Source organism: Lacerta agilis, chromosome 9 (genome assembly GCF_009819535.1).
Source record: "Lacerta agilis isolate rLacAgi1 chromosome 9, rLacAgi1.pri, whole genome shotgun sequence".
Taxonomy (NCBI): Eukaryota; Metazoa; Chordata; class Lepidosauria; order Squamata; family Lacertidae; genus Lacerta; species Lacerta agilis.
In genome coordinates this window covers 31,663,116-31,684,854 of record NC_046320.1, presented here as the reverse complement: position 1 = coordinate 31,684,854, position 21,739 = coordinate 31,663,116, and the positions used below count along the sequence as shown (strand labels likewise).

General features: G+C 42.1%; 1 protein-coding gene across 5 annotated transcripts in view; it reads left to right on the top strand.

Moving 5' to 3' along the window:
- Positions 1–21,739, top strand: part of KLHL2 (kelch like family member 2) — a 37,490-nt gene that overhangs the window by 2,075 nt on the left and 13,676 nt on the right. For 2 of the 5 annotated variants that reach the window (XM_033159778.1, XM_033159779.1), the window contains exons 2-6: positions 3,700–3,825; positions 6,931–7,037; positions 9,309–9,430; positions 17,488–17,650; positions 20,506–20,615. In XM_033159778.1, coding sequence (XP_033015669.1) covers positions 3,700–3,825; positions 6,931–7,037; positions 9,309–9,430; positions 17,488–17,650; positions 20,506–20,615 — 628 coding nt within the window. Of the gene's footprint in view, positions 1–3,370; positions 3,393–3,699; positions 3,826–6,930; positions 7,038–9,205; positions 9,431–17,487; positions 17,651–20,505; positions 20,616–21,739 lie in introns of those variants that run through there. The other 3 variants (XM_033159780.1, XM_033159781.1, XM_033159782.1) reach the window with 3 other exon arrangements.

The following is a 21,739-nucleotide window of genomic DNA, read 5'->3' as shown; positions in this document are numbered from 1 at the left end:
CTCAGTTCAACTAACTTCACCTGCATCCTGTTATATGTATGAATAAATAAATAACCAGCCTAAATTGTTCAAGAATTACACATCCAAATAATGGATGTAAAGTGCTTCAGGTAATCGGTATTAGCAAAATAAAAAAATAAAAAAACAGGTTACAGGGTTGTGTTATCCCCAAAGATTCTAAGAAGAGTTGTGTTAAGGTTCCTCCAAAGTCCTGTTTCTTGAAGCTAGGAAGGTGAAATGTATTGGAACAAGTGTATGAATCCGCTGCAGCAATTAATCCAAGGGGAAGCGAGCCTGTTGTTTGTCGCATTAGATTGAAGAAGATCTTCTGGGACAGACAGTTTTGTGCATGATGATAGAAAAGGGATGGATGGATGAGGTGCATATTAAGACCAGTGGTTCATCTTGTCCAGGTTAGGGGAGCCATTGGCTCTCCAAGTGTTGCTGAACTGCAGTGCACATTGTCCTCGGCCTCTAGGCATGCATGCTAGGTCTGATGGGAGTTGTAGTTCAGCAATACCTGGAGGGCCAAAGGTCCCTCACACCTTATCTAGAATAACATCCTGTTTTCCATAGTGGCCTGCCAGATGCCTCTTAGTGGGTAGGCTTCTAAGAATGATATTCAAAGATTTCTGAGGTCCGTGGAGCTACAGAAAGACATATTGCTACCCATATATATGTGTTGTAAGGAGTGTGAAAGCAGATGCACGTGCCATGTCCCCAAACTAAGAGTTAAGTGTCTGTCTTCTAGCCGAAATGGCAACAGATCCCTTCCGTTTCCTGCACGGCAGACTGAGCATCTTGGTGGGAAGCGGGGAGCATCCCGCTGGCTGTTGTCTTATAATCAACCGTGCAAGCAACACTGATAAATGTTAAGTTGTTTATCAGGCTTGATTCTTGGAATAGTGGGTGGAATGAGGTAGAGGTGGGTGCCAATTGTATGTTACCACCTCTTTATAATGAGTTATTGGACCGTTTTTTTGAGAATAGGATGCAACACAATGTACCTGGTAATCCTGGTGTATTAAAAGATAAACCCTACTGGAAAGAAAAAACAACTGGCAAAGACAATTAGCTGGAGCTCATGTTCTTTGGTGTCTGCATAAAGTTTGACTCCTGGCCTTTCGTCATACAAGCAGAGCCACAAAGTAGTTAAGACCAGGGGCACTTCCTTGATTCTTAAAATGGTTTATTAAAGCAGAAGGGGGGGGCCGGTCCATATGTACACAAGCTTCTCTGTGCTTTATGTCACCTTTTCTTGTTATCTTTTCTTTGAGAGTTTAACAGCGATGTGGATTTTCTGGAAACTTTAGCGCCCCCCCCCCAAAAAAAACTGTCCTAAATTAGCTAAGATCTACCAGTACTTTAGCATGTTGGAGTTATATTCAGTTAGCAAAGCTATTTTTTTAAAAAAATAACCATGTCATTATTGGTCTTATGTGCTGTTTGGAGTATTTAATTTTCCACTCAGTAGCCAGAATTACTTGAAATGAAGTGCTTTGTTCAGGAAAACAAGGCACACTTCATGTTGTTTACATGTTATATTCAAACATCTTAAAAACTTTACGTGGAAATTCATATTTCGATACTTCAGAAATGTTTTTATTTTCAAATACGTTTAAGACATGACAGCTCAATAGCGTACACTTCGTTTACATTATTTATCTTTATTTATTTGTTAAAAGTTAATACAGTGGTGCCCCGCTAGACAAAAATAATTTGTTCTACGAGTGTCTTCGTAGAGCGAATTTTTCGTCTAGCGAAGCGGCAATGCAGTGCGGAGGTTTTCGCGCCCCCTCCCAATTTTTTTTTTCGTCTTGCGGGGCAGCCTTCCGCTAGCGAATGCTTTTCGTCTAGCGAGTTTTTCATCTAGTGAGGCATTCGTCTAGCGGGGCACCACTGTATATTAATTTGCATATGAATATAATTTTAGCATGCTTGAAGAACTATGTATCAACAAGGGGCATTGCTATGCACTTAAAAGACTAGGGGCAATGTCACAAGGCATAGTAACTAATACGTTTAGATGTAGATTTGGGTCTCTTAGCAAATTAAGATGGTTGCTGGGACCTTATCCACACTGTGCCTAGCATCTTTCATTTCATTTATTAGACTTATTAGTTGCTTGCCGCTTGAAGGTCTTCTATGTGCTTGATCTTGTTCATTGCACCTCCTTGCGGTTTGTTGAAGAATTGTTGAACTTTCAGAAGTTGGGCAGCACTGCAGCTAGAAGCGCCGGTTGGGCAAGCAGCGGTGCCATGCTTGCTGGATTGATCCACTGTAAAAGATCTTAAAGTGGATGGGATCTCTTCCAGAACTGGCACAAACTAAAGGAAGTAATAGAAGAGTAGTCATAGAATTGGAAGGGACCCTGAGGATCATCTATTATTATTTATTGAATTTATATACTGCCCTATACTCACAGGTCTCAGGGCAGTTCTAGTCCAAACCATTGCAATGCAGGAATACGCAGCTGCCCCGTATGGGAATCAAACCTGCCATCTTGGCATTATCAGCACCGCACACTAACCAACTGAGCTATCCAGGCAGGCAAGCCTCAGAAAGGACAGGAAGAGAAAAGGATATATTGAGGAACTGCAATCTATCTATCTATCTAATCTCATGCATGCTCCCTTAATGTAATGGATGGACTTGGTGATATATAGAGGCAATTTCCATAGCATGAGAGACTTTTGGTAACTAGAGGTGCAATGACTAGAAAACAATGTCTAAAAAAAGTTAGTAAGAATGATGGTTTGAGCTGATCTGTTTTCTTTGAAAGGCCAAGTTTGTCTTCCCCTTGATCTCTTTGGTGCTTGGATACTGATTGATTGACGCACTTTGTCGCAGACATTCACTGTGACCTTTAGGACTGATTTGTTGGAAGGACAATCTGATACAGATGCATTTGCACGGTACCTAGTGGTTCAAACTTGTGGAATAAGCCTTGTGCTTGCCTCTCTACTCTGACCTTTGGAGCAATTGCTAATATGTGATGACTTGGGTTACAGAGCAGCTCCATTTTAGCATAATGAGATATTGTCAGTGGCCATTCTTGCTGCCTTGATTGGCAGGCAGGGGGAAGTCTCCTCGAATGAAGTAGTGTGAGATATCAGGCCCATGTGTCGTCACACTAGCACAGCCCTCCAGATGTTGTGGGACTACAGTTCCCATCAGGCTGAGTCAGCATGGTCAGAGATGATGGAATTGCAATCCAAAACATCGGAAAGCAAGCAGGTTTGGGAAGGACATTGGCACTCATGTTTTGACTATAGTATATCATTTGCAGGTGCAGGTAAGTCGTGCCACTAGGGCTTTTTTCTTTCTTTCAGGTTTGGCTAAAGAGCACATCATTTTGACCTCTTTCCTTGCAATCTGTTAGTACATCTTGAGTAAGTATCCGTCTGAGCGACTCCCTTTAACTGGCACTGTTTTGATCTGCTATCAGTAATTTAATCTGTTTAAATATTTTTTTTGTCTTGGAGCATTTATATGCATGGATCTAAATCATTCAGAGGTTTGGGTTGTTTTGTCATGAGTGTTGAGGGCCTGGTCAAAGCAAAGTTCTGCACCTGGCTTCCTATCTTCAGGTGGTGGTGATGCGGAAGCTGCAGAAATGTAGGCGGTAAAACCTTTTAGCCCATGTTGGTGACAAACTCTCCAGCAGACAGTTAATGAACCAGCCTTTCTTACTTGCAGATGTACCAAACTGTGCCAGCAGAAACCTCTGGATCTGAAAGATGATAATACTGAAAAACACTGTCCTGTTACAGTGAATCCTTGGCATATGAAGAACGCTTTCAAAGTTATGAATGAATTAAGAAGGTACTACTTCTTGATATACACATAGTCTGATTGCTTGTCTGGTCATTCACTGAGCTTTGCCTTCGATGGGATGTACAGGATGCACCATGTCCTAAGATGGGATCTGGAGATTCTCTTCTGCATGCACAGCTGTCTTCCCTTCAAAAGCAGCTCCCTAAAGAAAGTTGGTTTTCTTTTTTTGGGTGGGGGGGGGGAGATAAGGTGAGTTGCATCTAGATAAACATTTCCATATGCAGAAGCCTACACTTCTGTATCCATTCATGGTGGTTGTTCTGCATCTTAAATGTGGGTTTCTACAAACTCTATGCAAAACAGGTGGGCTGGTTTCAAGCAGTGGGAGCTCTGTGGCCTCAGCTGTCCTTCCCCCTCCCTCCCATTTTCCCCAAAGCCCTAAAGTTTATTGGGTGATTTTGGGCCAGTCCTATGGGGCATAACCTGCCCCATAGGAAAGAAAGTTATGTGAACTGTCTTGGGCCGTGAGATAAATTCCATAATCCCTATTAGGATAGTTGCTGTGACAATAAAGTGGAGACGAAAGATGGGATAGAATTGTAAGAAATGGTTTTGTTTTTGAGCCTAGTTGGTGGTGGTGGTGCAGGGGTACTTTGGGGGCATAGTAACAGCATCACCTGTCACTTTTCTACTTGATATTGCCCCTGTCCTCCACTCGGAAAGTATTTTGTGTACTCTTTTTTTGTGTATAGCTCCCACATCCTTTGTTCAAAGTCTTGTTCACCCATGCCTGCAATGGCATAAGTGCCCCCCCCTTTTTTGGCTCATGGCACCTTGATTTTGTTTGGAAGTAATACAATTAGTAGGTAACTTCTATCCTGTTTGCATAATGAGACTTCTTCACGCATTATATGCATGAAGAGATCCTCATGCAATGACTGGGGCAAGCCCTGGAGTTGGGGATGGTGTTGTCCCCACTTTGGAAACTTTGTTCCAGTGTGGACATCCACAGGGATGAAGTCTGCTCATGAGCAGGTGCTGCTCTCCAGAGCTAGGGCAGGTGACTTGCCTCTCCTTAGTCATCGCAAGAGGACGACATCACACATATAACATGTAAACCTGCTTTGTAAGTCTCAGGGTTTTGTGAATAAGCTTGATTAGGACCTGCCATCTTGCATGGACAGGAGGGTAAACTAGTCTGACATTCACGAATGTGGAAGCTGTAGCTATTCTGTGCGCAGACTGCACTCTGCAGTGTGCTGTCCGCGAGGTCTTCTCCCAGCAGAAATAAGGGTCACTGTATTGTGTTCTGCATACATTTCGTTCCTCACAACCAGAAATTGCTTGCCCTCATGTTTTTAAACGAAATGTCTTTGAGTTCATTTGCCTCTTTAAAATTCGGTTTGGAGGGACACACTTAATGATCAACTTCTTCCATTTATAGGCAAATTGAATCTTGGCAATTAGTATGAAACTATCTGTATATTAATAAATTGCTGTTTTGCCTCTCTGAGCTTCACCCATCCTGCAAGTGATTCTGCCATCTGTCTTGCCTCTTCCTGCTTTGAACACACCCCAGGAACAAATTTCCCTCCTTTTGAATGGCTTGAATTCAGCTTGTGTTTTGCTATGTTATTATGAAAGTTTTGTTATGTTATTGTTTTGCTGTGTTGTTATGAATTTTTTTTTTGTAGTGTGTGTTTAAAATGCATCCTGTTTCTTTGCTGCTTTGAGCTTTGTGTGTGTGTGTGTGTGTGTAAAAGTGGCGTACAAATAAAACGAATGAATGAAGGATCAAGGGGGAAACGTCCAGGTAGTGAAACCATGTATGGTCCTTATTCCGTGACTGGAACATTGGATCAATATTTTTGAGTTTGAGATTCATTGTGTGATGTTGGACAAGCAGCTGTCTTTTGCCCTTGGTTCTCCATCTGTAAAATAGGAATACCAATGAAGTTAATAGTTCTTAATAAGATGAAGGTGTGATTAGTGGAGAGCTGCAGATGTGATGCAATAAAAATAAGCTGAGAGAGGCATGTTAATAGAGGCATCATCACTACCAAGAGGAGCATTAAGCTTCTGGACTTTGGCTGCACTCTCTCCTCATTTTATTTTTTAAAATGCGGGGAGGTGGGGACTGATATTGGTGGGGTTTAGCAAAACTCCCTATTCCCAATTGGTAACTTTTTTTTTTTTTTTTGCTAAAATAGACTTTATTTAAGTTCAAAGTTTACAAAGAAAATAATAATAATAATAATAAAGATTACAAAAGTACATGAAAATAACAAAGATACATAGCATAAATACATAGATTAACTAAACCTTAACAAAGCACAAACATAATTTCCCTCCTTCCCTTAATTTCCCTCCTCGTACCCCACCCTCTATAGCTACCCACCCCCCTACCCCTTGTTACTTCTCAGTCTACTCCTTACTGTATTAATATCTTCTTTTCCTCCATCTGCATGCTCTATTATCTCTTCTTTATCATTAAGTTCTATTATTTAGGTCTTTAATACTCTACTAAGAGATTGGCCTTCTCAACATACAAATTCATATATTCTTTGAATAATTTCCACTTCTCCTCTCTCTCTATCTCGTTTATTCCTTTTAGTTCTTCATATTTGGATGCCAAATTATAATATGTTAGCATTTTTAAATGCCAATCCTCTTTACTAGGTACTTTTTGAGATTTCCAATTTCTAGCTATTAACAACCTTGCTGAGACGGTCGCATACATGATTATATGCCTATCTTTGGTCTTTGGTAACTTTCATCAAAGTGGGTAATGGTTATACTTTTTGAAATGCATCTGGAAATTAAATATATCTTAAAAGCTTCTTGGGGAGAGTATATAATATTAGCAGCTTCATAGCAGCTGCTGTTTGGGAATTCTAAGAAACAAAAAAAATGCAGTTTTTTAATTAGAGGTGAAAACCAGTGCAGTTTTAAAAGTCTTCCATCTTAATTCAAAATGGCATCCAAACATAGATAAAAACCTGCTCCTTGATCTCAGGCACCATCATGCAGATTTTGGTCATGATATCTCTAGAGCACACAAGCAGCTTTCCCAAACAGACAGTAGACGTTTGTTTTCTTCCAGATTCTGCATTGTTCACAACTCATCCTCTTCTTTTCTCTTTTTCTACATAGTCAAAACTTGCTGTGTGATGTGACAATAGTAGCTGAAGACATGGAAATTGCAGCTCATAGAGTTGTGTTAGCAGCTTGCAGCCCATACTTCCATGCTATGTTTACAGGTACTGTACTCTTTTTTTTCTTACTTCTTGAAACTATAGCATAGCTAAATGAGTATACAAGGTCAAAACACTGCAGCGGAAATGGAATTGGGAGGGGTTGGGGTGAGAGAGTGTTGAGACATCAGTTGCAATATTTGAAAATGTCAAGCTATTAACAGGCATGGAGGACTTAATGACTTTGCCGTCTTATTGCTGGAATTCATGTTTTAGTATTCTTTGCATAACTCTAAGTGACAGCTGGACTGTATATCTTGCCGTAAATTATCAATGCCAGCTGGGTTTTTTCTCATTTTCTCTCTCTCCTTGCGCTGCTTATGCTGTGTGTTTAAGGCTGAAATGTTAGTGGGTTTTCAGGGCACAAGAATGGTTGCATTTGTCTTTGGGGTTGGTGTTCAGATGGCCTTCCAGCTGTTGTGCTCTCAATTCCAAACCAGCATGACCAGTGGCCAGGAATGATGGGAACTGTAGCCCAACCTCATACAGAGGGCCACAGATTCACAGTCTCTTCTTTAGATGACTTCAGTGTCATTTAAGATAAATATTCAGCCAGTCATCAGGAAAGTATTAGTACTGAAGCTCTGACTAAGCCTCCTTTCCCTTTATACTAAATTTTCTTACGTTAGGAATTCTTATTTTCAGACCAAGTCAATCACTATGTGCATTATTTTGATTCGGGTGTCTTCTTAAAAGATAGATGAAAGAAAAATAGGGAGTTCTCATACAAGTTAGAGATTATTCTGTCAGCTTAAATGGTTTTGTTTGATGTGTGTAATCAAATACTAGGTAGTCCATTGGTGTGGGTGTGGCTGAACACATTCCCTGATGGCTCTGGTCTCCCTTTACATGCCATTTTTATTTAGAAAATTATGATCCATCTTTGGGTCTTCAGAAGGGCCACCATGTTGGCTTTCAGATGTAATACAAATAAAAAATGGTATATGCAATGGGATAATTAACAATGGCAGCAAGAGAACAGCAAAAAAACACCTTAGTTTAAAAATTCACCTCTTTCTCTCCCATCTTCCAATGCGATTGGGTTATGTGCTCTGGCTTCAGAGGCAGGAGTTTTAGCATCTCTGTTGCCTATGTATGTGTAGAGTCTGGGAGTTTTATGTTCCAGCTTAGAAAACATATTCCAAAAGGACCAAACTATTGACTATTCTGTGTAATTCTTCTGCTCTCAGCATCCAGCTAGTACTCCAGTTCAGAGACTATTTCCTTCCTATCTCATCTGCCTTGGTTTTGTAATTCTATCCCATACTGCAGGGGTAGCCAATGTGGTATACTCCAGATGTTGTTGAACTCCAGTTCCCATCAGCCTGTGCCAGCAGGCAGGGCTGATGGGAGATGGAGTCTAGCAGCGCCATGTTGGCTACACCTGCCAGGCACAATGGGCTGTATCCAACTAAGTGTGATTAATGTTGGAGACAGCCCAATTACTTTGGGGCTGTACTACAGGTTGCAGTAGGCTTTTCCCTGCTGTTTAGCAGAAGCAGTCAATCAATATCTTTGTTGTGGTCAAAGACCAGAGCAGAAGCAGTTAAATATACCTTGGACAAACTTCATTGCTATTAGAGGCACTGCCTTTTTCAGGTCTTGGAGTCTTGTTCTGAATCCTCTTCTCTTGCAAATATTTGTGCTGGCACTGCAGATGGTCTTCATGACCAGCATTTCAGCCTCCACAAGCTGACACCATATTTCCCTATTTTCTGGCTAGAAGTGAAATTGTTTTGAGAGACAGTGAATCAAATGCTGCTGCAAATAACCCTCCTTGTGTGCTGCTAGAATTTTCTAAGGCAGTTTTTACTGGTATCATTAAAATATATTGAAAGCTCATTGTATCAAGTCATTATTCCAGTTTGTATGAGTGCTTTGGTGCCCTTTCTGCATTGTTGTCAGGTGCTGAGTTTTATGAACCCGTGAAGTTTTTAGCCCTGAAATTACAAATAGATATAGACATTTTAGACTGGCAACCAAGGTTTTCAAAGTTTTGTGTAGATCATAGCAGGAAGCATAGCTAAACCTGATAGTTGCTCCATAAATTCAAAATATTTTTTTCCAGCACTTCGTGGTTTTTATTGGGGATGAGGGGGTGTCTTACGAAAAGAGACACACTGATCTATATAGCTTTGTTCTGGAGAATAAGCTTTTCCTTTCTCTTCTCTTAGAGGAAAGTTTTTGTGCTGAGGAAGCCACGTGGAACTGCAACATGTTGATGCCAATTGCCAGTATCTGATTAAATTAACAGAGCTATACAACCATGTATTATAGGTGAAATGAGCGAGAGTCAGGCAAAGAGAGTTCGAATAAAGGAAGTTGATGGATGGACCCTTAAGATGCTCATTGAATATGTTTACACTGCTGAAATTCAGCTTACAGAGGAAAATGTACAGGTGAGTAGGAGGGTACTGTCAACTCATCCTTTAATGGTATGCACAGTGACACAAAAAGTAAGGCACTCCCCCACCCCGGTTAGGTTAATGACATTTATTTTTAGCATCTTAGTCATAAGAAGGATGTGTGCTTTTTAATAGCATTTATGTGATCTTATAGCACTTCTTTTTCTTGTTCAAAATAACAACTGATACAGAACTTGCACTTTAAAGTCACCTGCTGTTTTGCAGTCCTCAACAAGCCGTTTAGGAATTGTAGATCAAATATAATGGCAAGCTTTGGAAACAGTTGAGAAAGCAGTGGCTTGAAAGGATAGCGTTAAATATGCTGCATTCGGGTATAAATCTTTGCCGATGCATGTCAGAAGCTCTAGTGTAGCAAAAAGGGGCAAAGTTTGAATATGGTTGAATATGGATGTTAAATATACATATTGGTATGTATCTTATTTAAATTGACATGCATACATTGCACTTGCTGCTGAAGTGGCCAGCAACAGCTAAATAAATAGCAAATATTTGTTCTGCATTCTGGAGGAGCTCAAAAACACACACAGAGAAACATGTTTACTAGTTGTCCAGGTTGTTAACTAAATAGGCATAATCAGCCAGCTTTCTAAATCTAGAAGCCTAAACTCCGTTGTTGTTGTTGTTGTTTTATTGATTCGCATTATATAACAACAACTACAAAAGAAAAATCAATTAGCCCCTGCCTCCCCTTTCCAGGACGGATCAGTCTGTTTAATTTGTCAAAGTCCAGTCCATGCCATTCTTCAGGATTATCAGTAAAGCATTTTATTAAAGGATGCTACATTTCAGCAAAATCATCTACATCATTTGTATCATTCAATGCATGTCATCTCTTTGTTACCGGTAATTTATCTGATGCAGCAATCAACCATACGTTCTGTTTCCAATGAGAAATACACAGATGTTCCAATCCCTTCCAATTCTGTGCCACTAGTGGGCATGCTGCTACTAAAAGAAAATTAATTGGTTCTTTATAACAGAGGTCAGATTGCCCTTCTTTAAAAATGGTTAATCCCAAACTTGGGGTACATTCCGCATGTTGACCTTGTAATACAGCTTTTTTCTGTAAATACCCTCTGCTGAGGGTCAGGGAACAGGAGTGTGTGTGTGTGTTATGCAGCCTGCTTTGTGCCTCCTAAGCTAGCCTGCTATCTGACTGCAGTAGAAGATACTGTCACATCACCAGTCGTGAAATAAGATTCATCCGCCAGTCTGGTCAGCTTCTGTATCTGGAATAGAGAGAGGGGTCCTTCCCCTTGGGCTGCAAAATGTCTTGGGCCAGCCTGGTTCCTGACAAAACGTACTGACCTAAAAGCTGATTACATTAGTTCAGCAGTTAATGATATGACTTAAAATGTCACAATAGCATTGCCTAATTGTAGCAACAATGTACTTAGGACCCTAGTGCAGTCTTAAACAGAATAATATCACTGTTCCATTTGGGTTGATACTGCCACATCCTATCTCGCTGCAGAACTACTATGAGCTATGACTGCTGCAATAGCCATCCCTACAGATTAAGAAAAATGATTGTTCGCTTACCAGAAATCAGATGCCAGTCTCTTTAGTGATTTGAGGAACTTGGGTTTCACTTTGCGAGCTCCAGTTTCTTACCTTACTAACCTTTCGGTGTACAGTGTTCAGCTTTTGCAGTATTCAGGATCAGCCAAAGTGGTAAATGTCATTGCTTGAACTATTAGGGCAAACAGTGGCATGTAAGAGTAGCAGAGATCTTGGTGCAGCAACATCAACCATTATTCATGGACACTGTTCATTCAGCTTTATATACTGTTTCTGATTTCAGCCTACATACTGCAATAATAAGCTGTCCAATGTGCTGTTATTACATTTCCTGAGTATCCATCTGGATTGCAGTATTTAACACAGTATTAATGATGGCAGCCGGTGTAGTCAACCTTTAACTCAAACTTGTTTCCAAATCTGCCTAAAGATTCTTCTGCCTGGAAGGCCTCTGTGCATGTTTTTCAATTAGAGTTGTGATGTGGCGCTTTGAGACCAACGTAGGATCATAGAATTGTAGAGTTGGAAGGAATCCTGAGGGTCATCTAGTCCAGGTGGCCAGTTGCACTGAAAGGAAGGAAGGTGTAGGTGCTCAGTCCCCGCTCCTGCCAACCTAGCAGTTCGAAAGCACATCATAGTGCAAGTAGATAAATAGGTACTGCTCCGGAGGGAAGGTAAACTGCGTTTCCGTGTGCTGCTCTGATTCACCAGAAGCGGCTTAGTCATGCTGGCCACATGACCCAGAAGCTGTACGCCAGCTGCCTTGGCCAGTAAAGTGAGATGAGCGCCGCAACCCCAGAGTCGTCCATGACTGGACCTAATGGTCAGGGGTCCCTTTACCTTTACCTTTAAAAAAAAAACTGCTGTGCATTACTGTGGTATGCAAATGCTGTGTGTAATGCCCTCCATCTTGTATATAAATGGTGTGTGTAATACCAGTGATCTAATGATCTCGTCCTTTGCAATTTGAGTCCTATTTCCTGTTAAGTATGACTTGCCAGTATGTTTCAACTCATTATCTGGTACAGCATGTAGCATTTCTGACAAACTGTTTGGCCAAATGTTCACTAAACGCAAGAAAATGTCTCAAGCTGTTGCATAGTCAACACTTTCAACGGCAGCAATTAAGGATTTTTAACACCTAATAGCTTGCTGGCTTAAAAAAAATCCTTAATTGTTGGGATGGGTTTGACCGGTTTCACATAGCATTAAACTACTGTGAGTAGTATCACACTATTTTGACTGAGACCAGCTTTACCCCCGGTCCCCGAAAGTGATCTTCCTCATAACATTTGTAGCTTCCTTCCTAGACCTAGTCTGGTTCAGTTTAATTGGTAGCTGCTTTAAGGTGTTAGGACTGTTGAACTGTTGTGGTGTTAGGCGTAATGCAACACCAGAGTCTAAATGGAAGGCAGGTTGAGGAGAAGGGAGATCTGATAAGACAGGATCTGCTTTTGAGGTCATAGAAGTGTTTATAGCATGTATTTATGGGTGTGTTTGAACTATAATATAGGTAAAAAAGGTAAAGGACCCATGGATGGTTAAGTCCAGTCAAAGGTGACTATGGGGTTGTGGCGCTCATCTCGCTTTTCAGGCCAAGGGAGCCGGTGTTTGTCCACAGACAGCATTCCAGGTCATGTGGCCAGCATGACTAAACCGCTGCTGGCACAATGGGACACGGAAACGCCATTTACCTTCCCGCCGCAGCGATACCTATTTATATACTTGCACTCGCATGCTTTTGAACTGCTAGATTGGAAGAAGCTGGGACAGAGCAATGGGAGCTCACCCCATCGTGCGGATTCGAACCACTAACCTTCCGATTGGCAAACCCAAGATGCTCAGTGGTTTAGACCATTTAGACCACAGCGCCACCTGCTCCCTTTGAACTATAATATACCATTAATTCAGTGTGACTTACAGGTAATAATAATACTTTGAATACCATTCATTCATTTATTTAATTTCTTCTTATACATACTGGGGTGGATCTAGATTTGCTCTTAAGTCCTGTTCGTTTGAGTGGAACTTCACACCAACTAACTCAGTTTGGATTCGTCTGGTGGTTGTTGTTGTTGTTGTTGATTAGGGATTTTCTTCCCACCCTTGCAGTAAAATTCCAAGCTCATTAAAACATACTGGGTTGCATTCAGTGTTGCAGCAGCAGAATTCCAGTGGGGCAACAGGACTTCCCTTTCCTCTCTTCTCTTCCCTTCCTCCCCCCCCCCCCAAAAAAAATTACTCTGGAGCTGATTTTGACGGTGCTCAGGGAGCTGGAGGGAATGGAAGAGGAAGTCTGTTGAACATATGGAATTCCCATGCACCAGCAGAGCTGCAACATTGGATGCAGCCTAATGTGTTAAAAGCAGGAAAATCAATAGAAGCAAACCCAGCTAAGATAAAACAGAAGGCTCTTCACGTGGTGCCAAAACAAATTTGGAGTAGGTGCTGGGAAGGGAATCCCACAATTGAGGCACCACGATTGAGAAAGACCCTTCCCTGGTAAAGAGAGGACATCTGAAGATTTCAGTATTCAGACCGTCAAAGAGCAAATGCAAGGAACGGGCTACATTTTATCATCCAGTGAGCGGAATAATCTTTGCCCAATCTTAGGCATGGTTTCTCAGATGTAACTCCCATTGACTTCACTGGACCTTTACTCTCGAAGTGAATAAGTCAGTGCCTTGCACCCTGCTATGCAGTTTCTAGTTCAAGATTATTACTTCGTGTTATCCCAAATTCTTGGAGCTGTGGCAGATATTGAGAGTGAGGCTGTGGGACATCGGGAGGCAGTTGCCGGAGGTACACAGTCATCCTATTCAAGTGTTCAGTCTCCTCATAAGACTGAGGAAACGGAGGAAAAGCAGGATGCGCTGTCACGTCCTGTACCCCCTATGGTGTGTCATTGCCATTGCTACCCATGTTAGAATCCTTCATGTGTTTGAGGGGGAAGATGTGAAGTGAGGAGCTGCCTCCTATTCATGGAGGCTCCCTGTGTGATGATTTAGAAGGCAGCTTCCCGCTTCAGACCTTTTCCCTCAAACTTGTGGAGGGCTTGAAACTGTACTCCTGCTTCTGTCATCTTTTCCTTACTTGTGAGGAGATTCAACACCTGAATAGGGCCTGTATATGAAATATAAATGTCTAATGAGTCCGGCGTTCCCTCTGCACAAGGTTTTTTAAGGTAATATCTACAACGGGAAGCGTAATTTTACAAAATAATTTACAGCAGGGAGACAGCTGTGTGTGTGTGTCTTGGGAGTGGACTTAAGAAAGCCTGTGCCAGTAGAAAGAAGCAGATCTGTCTTAAAAGCTACTGAATAGACTCTAAGGAATGTTGAATGTTGTTTAAAGTATTTTTTAAAATACTTTTCAGGACATGCTGCCTTTGCAAGGCATCTTACAAGACTAACACACATGAAACAACAATTACAAAGCCGCACACAGATTCAAAGCAGCAGCAGCTAAAAAAATTCTTTACCAAGTGTGTTATAGCACAATTCTTCCCCCCTTTTAAAATAACATTTTTATTAATTTCCACAAAAACAACAACAAAATCATTACAATTAAAGAGAAAAACATAAAATAAAACATTTATAACAACTGTGTACACAACCAATATTAAATCCACATTGTGGGATTACTTGAATCCCTCGACTTCCCTCTACTCCTTGCCTTGGTTCCTTTGTATTATCTTCATTCATGCATGTCAATAAAATCTTTATCTTTAATTACCTCCAAGTTTAAACAACATCTATCAAATTACAAGTGGGTTTTTTTAAAAAAAATTCTGCTAATGTATTAACTTGCACTATGGGAGTGCCGGATCACCTCATTTGTCTCCTGAGAAATCTCTATGTGGGACAAGAAGCTACAGTTAGAACTGGATATGGAACAACTGATTGGTTCAAAATTGGGAAAGGAGTACGACAAGGCTGTATATTGTCTCCCTGCTTATTTAACTTATATGCAGAATTCATCATGCGAAAGGCTGGACTGGATGAATCCCAAACTGGAATTAAGATTGCCGGAAAAAATATCAACAACCTCAGATACGCTGATGATACTACCTTGATGGCAGAAAGTGAGGAGGAATTAAAGAACCTTTTAATGAAGGTGAAAGAGGAGAGCGCAAAATATGGTCTGAAGCTCAACATCAAAAAAACTAAGATCATGGCCACTGGTCCCATCACCTCCTGGCAAATAGAAGGGGAAGAAATGGAGGCAGTGAGAGATTTCACTTTCTTGGGTTCCATGATCACTGCAGATGGTGACAGCATTCACGAAATTAGAAGACGCCTGCTTCTTGGGAGAAAAACAATGACAAACCTAGACAGCATCTTAAAAAGCAAAGACATCACCTTGCCGACAAAGGTCCGTATAGTTAAAGCTATGGTTTTCCCAGTAGTAATGTACGGAAGTGAGAGCTGGACCATAAAGAAGGCTGATGGCCGAAGAATTGATGCTTTTGAATTATGGTGCTGGAGGAGAGTCTTGAGAGTCCCATGGACTGCAAGAAGATCAAACCTATCCATTCTCAAAGAAATCAGCCCTGAGTGCTCACTAGGACAGATCCTGAAGTTGAGGCTCCAGTACTTTGGCCACCTCATGAGAAGAGAAGACTCCCTAGAAAAGACCCTGATGTTGGGAAAGATGGAGGGCACAAGGAGAAGGGGACGACAGAGGATGAGATGGTTGGACAGTGTTCTCGAAGCTACTAACATGAGTTTGGCCAAACTGCGAGAGGCAGTGAAGGATAGGCGTGCCTGGCGTGCTCTGGTCCATGGGGTCACGCAGAGTCGGACACGACTGAACGACTGAACAACAACAACAACAATTAACTTGCACGGTATAGCACAATTCAGCCAAGCACAGGCTTAAAGAAATGCATCTTTTGAAGATTTTTAAAGGCTGTTGGGAATGAAGCTCCAAAAATGTGGGGCCTCACTGGGAGAAAGTGCATCTCTCATATCCACTTGCCTAACAGCTCTCACTGATGGGTCAGGGAGCAGGAGAGCCTGAGGGGCCTGGGGAGGGAGCTGCTGGGTATTAATAATATTATTATTCCCTGCCCATCTGGCTGGGTTTCCCCAGCCACTCTGGGCAGCTCCCAACAAAATATTAAAAATGCAATAAAGCACCAGACGTTAAAAACTTCCCTAAACAAGATCCAAAGGGTGCAGTCTTTTAAGAGCTCCCATGTGTATAAATGGCAAATTCTGCCTTTAAAACTACACCTAAGTGGGGTTCGATCCTTTCCTGGTTTGTGCTTATGTATTTTTTTCTGACACAGTTAACTTTTTATACATATGGTGCCAGAGAACAGCATATAACATGGAACAGAATTGAGTGTAAATATTTGTTTGGAGGGAGAGTGTGCTGGGCAGCTGGGAACATTTTAGACAAGGCCACACGCTCGGTCTGTAAACAGTGCTTGGGCTTCAAGCAGAGCTAAAAAAAAAAAAAAGTTGATCGCTTTAAAGAGGCCTTGTTTCAGGAAGCACGGGGCTTGTAAATGATTTTTAGGAACGACTTGCTACATCTGAAATGAATGAGGGCTAATAAATGTAAAGTGTTAGCATTAGCTTTGTGCTACAGATGTCGAAATTTATTTTTAGCCCTCTCCACTGCCACCCACCCACCACTACAGCTGTTTATCTTGACTCATGCTTTTCTTGAAAGACAAGCGGTGCAAACGCAAAGGATCTCTGCCTGAGGCATTTCTGCAGTACTCTCCTGGTTCAGTGAGCCCTTGGGAACCCGGAAGCATCCTCTGTGTAGGGTGGATGAATTTAAGTGCAGTAAAGCTACCCAGTCAGTAGTGTCCGTTCTCTTGAATGTGTTCCAGTTGAAGCTAGCACCCCGTGGCTTCTGTATTTAAAAGTGTGAATACCGTATACAACTGCTAACAGCAAATGTAGTGTATACAAAGAAGCCCATTTTGTGAGCTTACTTAAGATTTCATTGAGTCAATCAAGGGGTTGGGAATACAGAATTGGATAGCGCTTTGGAATGAAGTTGATCAACGTCAACCTCTTAAACACTAACCAATTCTTTATTTTATTTTTAATGCCAGCCCTGTTGTGCTAATATGATTAAGTCCTACAGTGAGCAGTAGGAGAAGAATGAATAACCCTTTGAAAATAGAAGCAACTTTGTCCCATCCCATCGTAGTTCATGCAACAAAAGGGGCAACGGCATTTCTGCAGTGACCCAATCCTTGGCAGCTCATCTGGATTCAAAGGCCAGTGAGTCAGAATGATAAAAAATGAATAGAAATATCAGCCATAACTTATCTAGAATACAGGGTTTTTAAAACTTTCTAACAGCAAGCATCACAATCAACACTAGTACCGTAAATTTAAGAAGGTGACTTTAAAATGCAGGCCTCTGTCGGTCATATTCTCTGCCATTCTAATGTTTCTCCTAATACATGTGCCTTAAGTTTTTCTTTTTGTTGTTGTCGATGTTGGCAATGTGTGCATGAATTTGGTTTTTGGCTATTGTAGGTACTTCTCCCGGCAGCTAGTCTGTTGCAGTTGCAGGATGTAAAGAAGAGCTGCTGTGATTTTCTGGAAACCCAACTTCATCCTGTGAACTGTTTAGGCTTTCGCGCTTTTGCTGACATGCATGCATGCACAGATCTTCTGAACAAGGCCAACACTTATGCAGGCAAGTGCAACACCAATTCTAACAACAAAACAAAACTTGGCTGGACTGTGGTTTTGTTTCTAACACTATCTAATGTGGCAGCCTTTTAACATTGCTCGCACAAGAGGGAAATCGAGCGACAATGTTGGAGAATGTGAAAGTCTTAGAACTGACTGCCTTGACTTTTTGCACATGCAAGAAAAAAAACCATGAAGCAGCTAGGAAACGAGTGGATTTTAAAAGCAGAAATTAAAACCACATTAAAATTTTGGGCACCAGTAAAAAAAAATGAGTCTATGCAGCCCAAGCATTCTAGGGCTTCCTTATCCAAAAAAATTCTCCCAGATGCTCTGTAGACAAGCCCCAATGCTATAGGGAACCTTTTTGGCTCCACGAGCCCCTATCTCCTTATCATGATAGGCTTTGCAGGTCACGTTTGACCTCACAGTCGTTTTGGCACAAGGTGCTTTGAAGACCCAAAGTTGGGAGTACAAAGTGCCTTGCAAGAAACTGTTAAAACAAGTGGTTTTCCCCCCCTCCTTTTTAGCAGAGGATTCCATACAACTCTCTTCCCTGATAATAGGTGTATGTGGTAAATGTATAACCTCAACCTCCTATTCATCAGATGATGTCTCAAGTCATTTTAGCTGATGGGTAGGTGGATTTGGCTTGGGAGGGAAATGGCCTTGCAGGGCAATTTGGATACCCTAGCAGGGTAAGATTGGCCCATGGGTGAGAGGGTCCCCACCATAGCATAGGGTGAGGAGCATTCTCAGTGGACTTCTTCCTGTAACCTATATAGCCTGTGCACGTTTGCATGCAAGCCGTATCTTGGATAAAAGGCTGGAAGCTGGGGAAAGGTCTCTCTTACTATAACTCTGCTCCTCAGCATTTTACCCAAACAGTTGTTCTAGCATTTGGGGGCAGCAGATCAATGACAGAGCTGAAGTTTGGGGAAGTGAGAGAAGATCCCTTGTCTTTAGTCAAGTCAGTAAGGCAGTGCAAATGAGTAGTTGAGCTCTGAACTGCTTGACGGGCTCTGCTACTTGTTTGGATCTGAGACAACGGCTTGGCTGAGCTGCTGATACAAGGTAGTGAGGAGGGAAAGATCTCCTTTTCCTTTAGGGCTCTCCTGCTCTCTGGGTTCCCCTCCTTCCCGTAGGCTACCCCCAAGAAACCATTGGAAAGCTGTTTGGGGGTCTTCTGAGCAGCTTAGAACATTCAAACAAGATTGGAGGCGTAGCTGAGAATTGGCGGACATGCTTCGTACACATGAACATCTCAAATTCCATTCCTGGCTGCTGGCAATGATTATAGACCAGGGTTGGAGAACACATGGCTCTCCAGATGTTGCTAGGCTACAGTTGCCACAATCCCTGCTCATTATTGGTAGGGGATGAAGCCCATGTATATCTGAATGGCCACAGGTGGTTCCCCATCTTGGTCTTTGGGGAAGGCTTCTCCCTCCGTCTCAACAGCACACATTTTTCTTTTCCTCTGCTCAGCTGTAAGGCTTATATAATTTCAGAACACATTATTCGAAATAATTCATTTATCTGTGCCTCTTTCGTGACAAAAGGAGATGCCTCAAAGAGTTAACAAGATTTCCTAGGCAACAAACTACATTCTAAACAGGCTGCTGATCATAACAATGCTGCTTCAGATTCCTTATGTTTCCTATTTTTCTCGTTTCTGAGAACCTGAGCGTGAGAGAGCATAGATGTTACGAAAGGGGCAACTTGCTAATCACCTAGGCTGAATCGCTGCAGAATCTGATGAGAACGCGGCTACTGTGTTTGAATAGCACATTAATCAGATTGAGTTACCGTGTGGCAAGTGGGGCCTTCAACATAAGGTTGGCAGTGTGGAGTGCTCCTGTTTAGTATGTCAGCCAGCCAGCCAGGACCCCCTTCCAGGTACTCAGTTCCCCTTCCATCTGGTTTCCTTCTCAGGGTTCAGTGGCAGCTAGGCCAAGGAAAAGGGCCTGTCACCACCACCACCACCACCACCACCTACTGGCAATACTGCAATCACATTTCAGTTTCAGCCTTTCGTAGAACCTCATAGTCTTCACAAACTGTCCAACACCAAACCCCAGAGAGTTTTACCCTGGAGGGCAGCCCCCACAGGCAGATTTACAGCATCCAAATCATGAAGCCTGCAAAGGATAGGCCCTCTGTCTTCTGTAAACTACAAAGCACCCCAAAGAACATGATCAGCCATTTCTTCTACCTCCTAACATTCTGTCTCATTCCTCCCAGCCTTGAACAAGCCACTCCAGAGGTGCGCAATGCCCTGTCGTACCAACTTGCCTCTGCCTTCCTTTAAACTTAAAACAATAAGCAAAATCCTCCAATGACGGACAGAAGGAAAATGCGCTGCCTTGGCCATTCAGGGGCCAGAGTCCATTTAAACCAACTTTCAATTTATGAGCAAGGCAAAAGTCTTCCTCCCCAAACAGTTAGCATTCTTTGTCCACTGAACATACTCCGTACTCATTGGCCTGTTTCTCCCCTTTGGGTATTTTTACCAGAATTTCTGTACGTCTGCAAAGCTCAGGGCTCTGCCAAGCCTGCTTCCTCCTTTTTGGTGTGTGCCATTACGGCTACAGCTCTATCCACCCATTCACCTGAATATCAAATAATATTATCCCAAATGCTGTAAGAATATTGTGGTGAGTTGTTGTATTAGAATGCTTCATATATGTGTATTTATTATATACGAACGATGTGCTTTCCTCATTTTGCAGTAGCGTGCCCCAGCAAGTAGTCACTGCAGTGAAAACTACTTGCTTCTATAGGGTCGGTACCTCTTAACTTGCATCGCACAGGTGTGTGCGTGTGCATTCAAATATATTTTCCCCCCTCTCTAAACAGAGCAGCACTTTACTGAAGTTGTACTTTGTGAGGAATTTCTGAACCTCGATGTAGAACAGGTGTGCAGCTTAATATCCAGTGACAAACTTACAATAACGTCCGAGGAAAAGGTAAGGTCCCTTTCTCCCAGTTTGAAAGCTGCTTTAAAGAATCTTACGGTCTAATCAGATACGATAGAACCTTCAATCATGTGCTGCGCCTACAACAACCTATCTCACAGGGTTGTTGTGAGGGTGAAATGGGGAGGAGAACCATATATACCGCCTTGAGATCTTTGAAAGATAAAGGTGGTATATAAGTTTTAATAACAGTAATAATACATTTTATTGGATAAGAATTCTTCAGATGATCATAACTGGAAAACACCTGCCCCTGGAAAGACATTTACGTAGGCATTAGGTGAACCTCCCAGGAGTGCAGGAATTCCAAAAGCAAGTTGCTATAATCGAAAACGGCCTTTCCTGGCCACCATCTTGCTTCACCACAGATGGTGGCTGCACCCAGAGAAGAGTTTCCTAAAATGAAGGTGGGGAGGAAACAAACCCCCAAAACCTAGTTCCTGGACTGTTTCATATGGAAGCAGACAAGCCTTCAGGTAACAAGGTCCAAAGTTGAGTTAGTAGGGCTTCAAATTATGTGCTTATGTGCCAGCACTTTGGAAATGGAGCAGTAGCAGGTTTGGGGCCATCTTCAAAGGTTGCCCAATGCGCAGTGCATTATAGTTGGCCAACTTCAAGGCTTTCCTTGAAGTGCAGCTAAAGCATCCTACTTAAAAATGAGTATTATACGGAGATAGCACAGATACTGGAATACACATAGGCCCACAAGGCAAGATCTTATGATACTGGATGTGGGCTGAGATGTAGGTTAAGTAGAGCATGTGCTGAGCTTGGCATATGGAGAAGCTGTTCTGATTGTTTTGTTTTTGCCACATGCCCATGTCCTGTGTGGGTTTCTTCCCTCGGTGAGGGCTGACACTCTACTGCAGCATCACTGTCCAACTCTCTGAGTCTTGGCAGTGGCGCAGTGCTGTCAGCCCACATCTCGGCCTGCTTTTAGAGCTGCATGACTCTTATCCTTTAATTAAATCCCCAGCAGATCTTTTGGTGCTCTAGCTGCAAACTGAACTGAACTTCTATTAAGCATCCACATAGACTGCAGATATATTTAGCACTGTATGGGAATTTTATAGATAATCCTTCTAACTCAAGTGGTAAGCGCTGACAAGATTTGT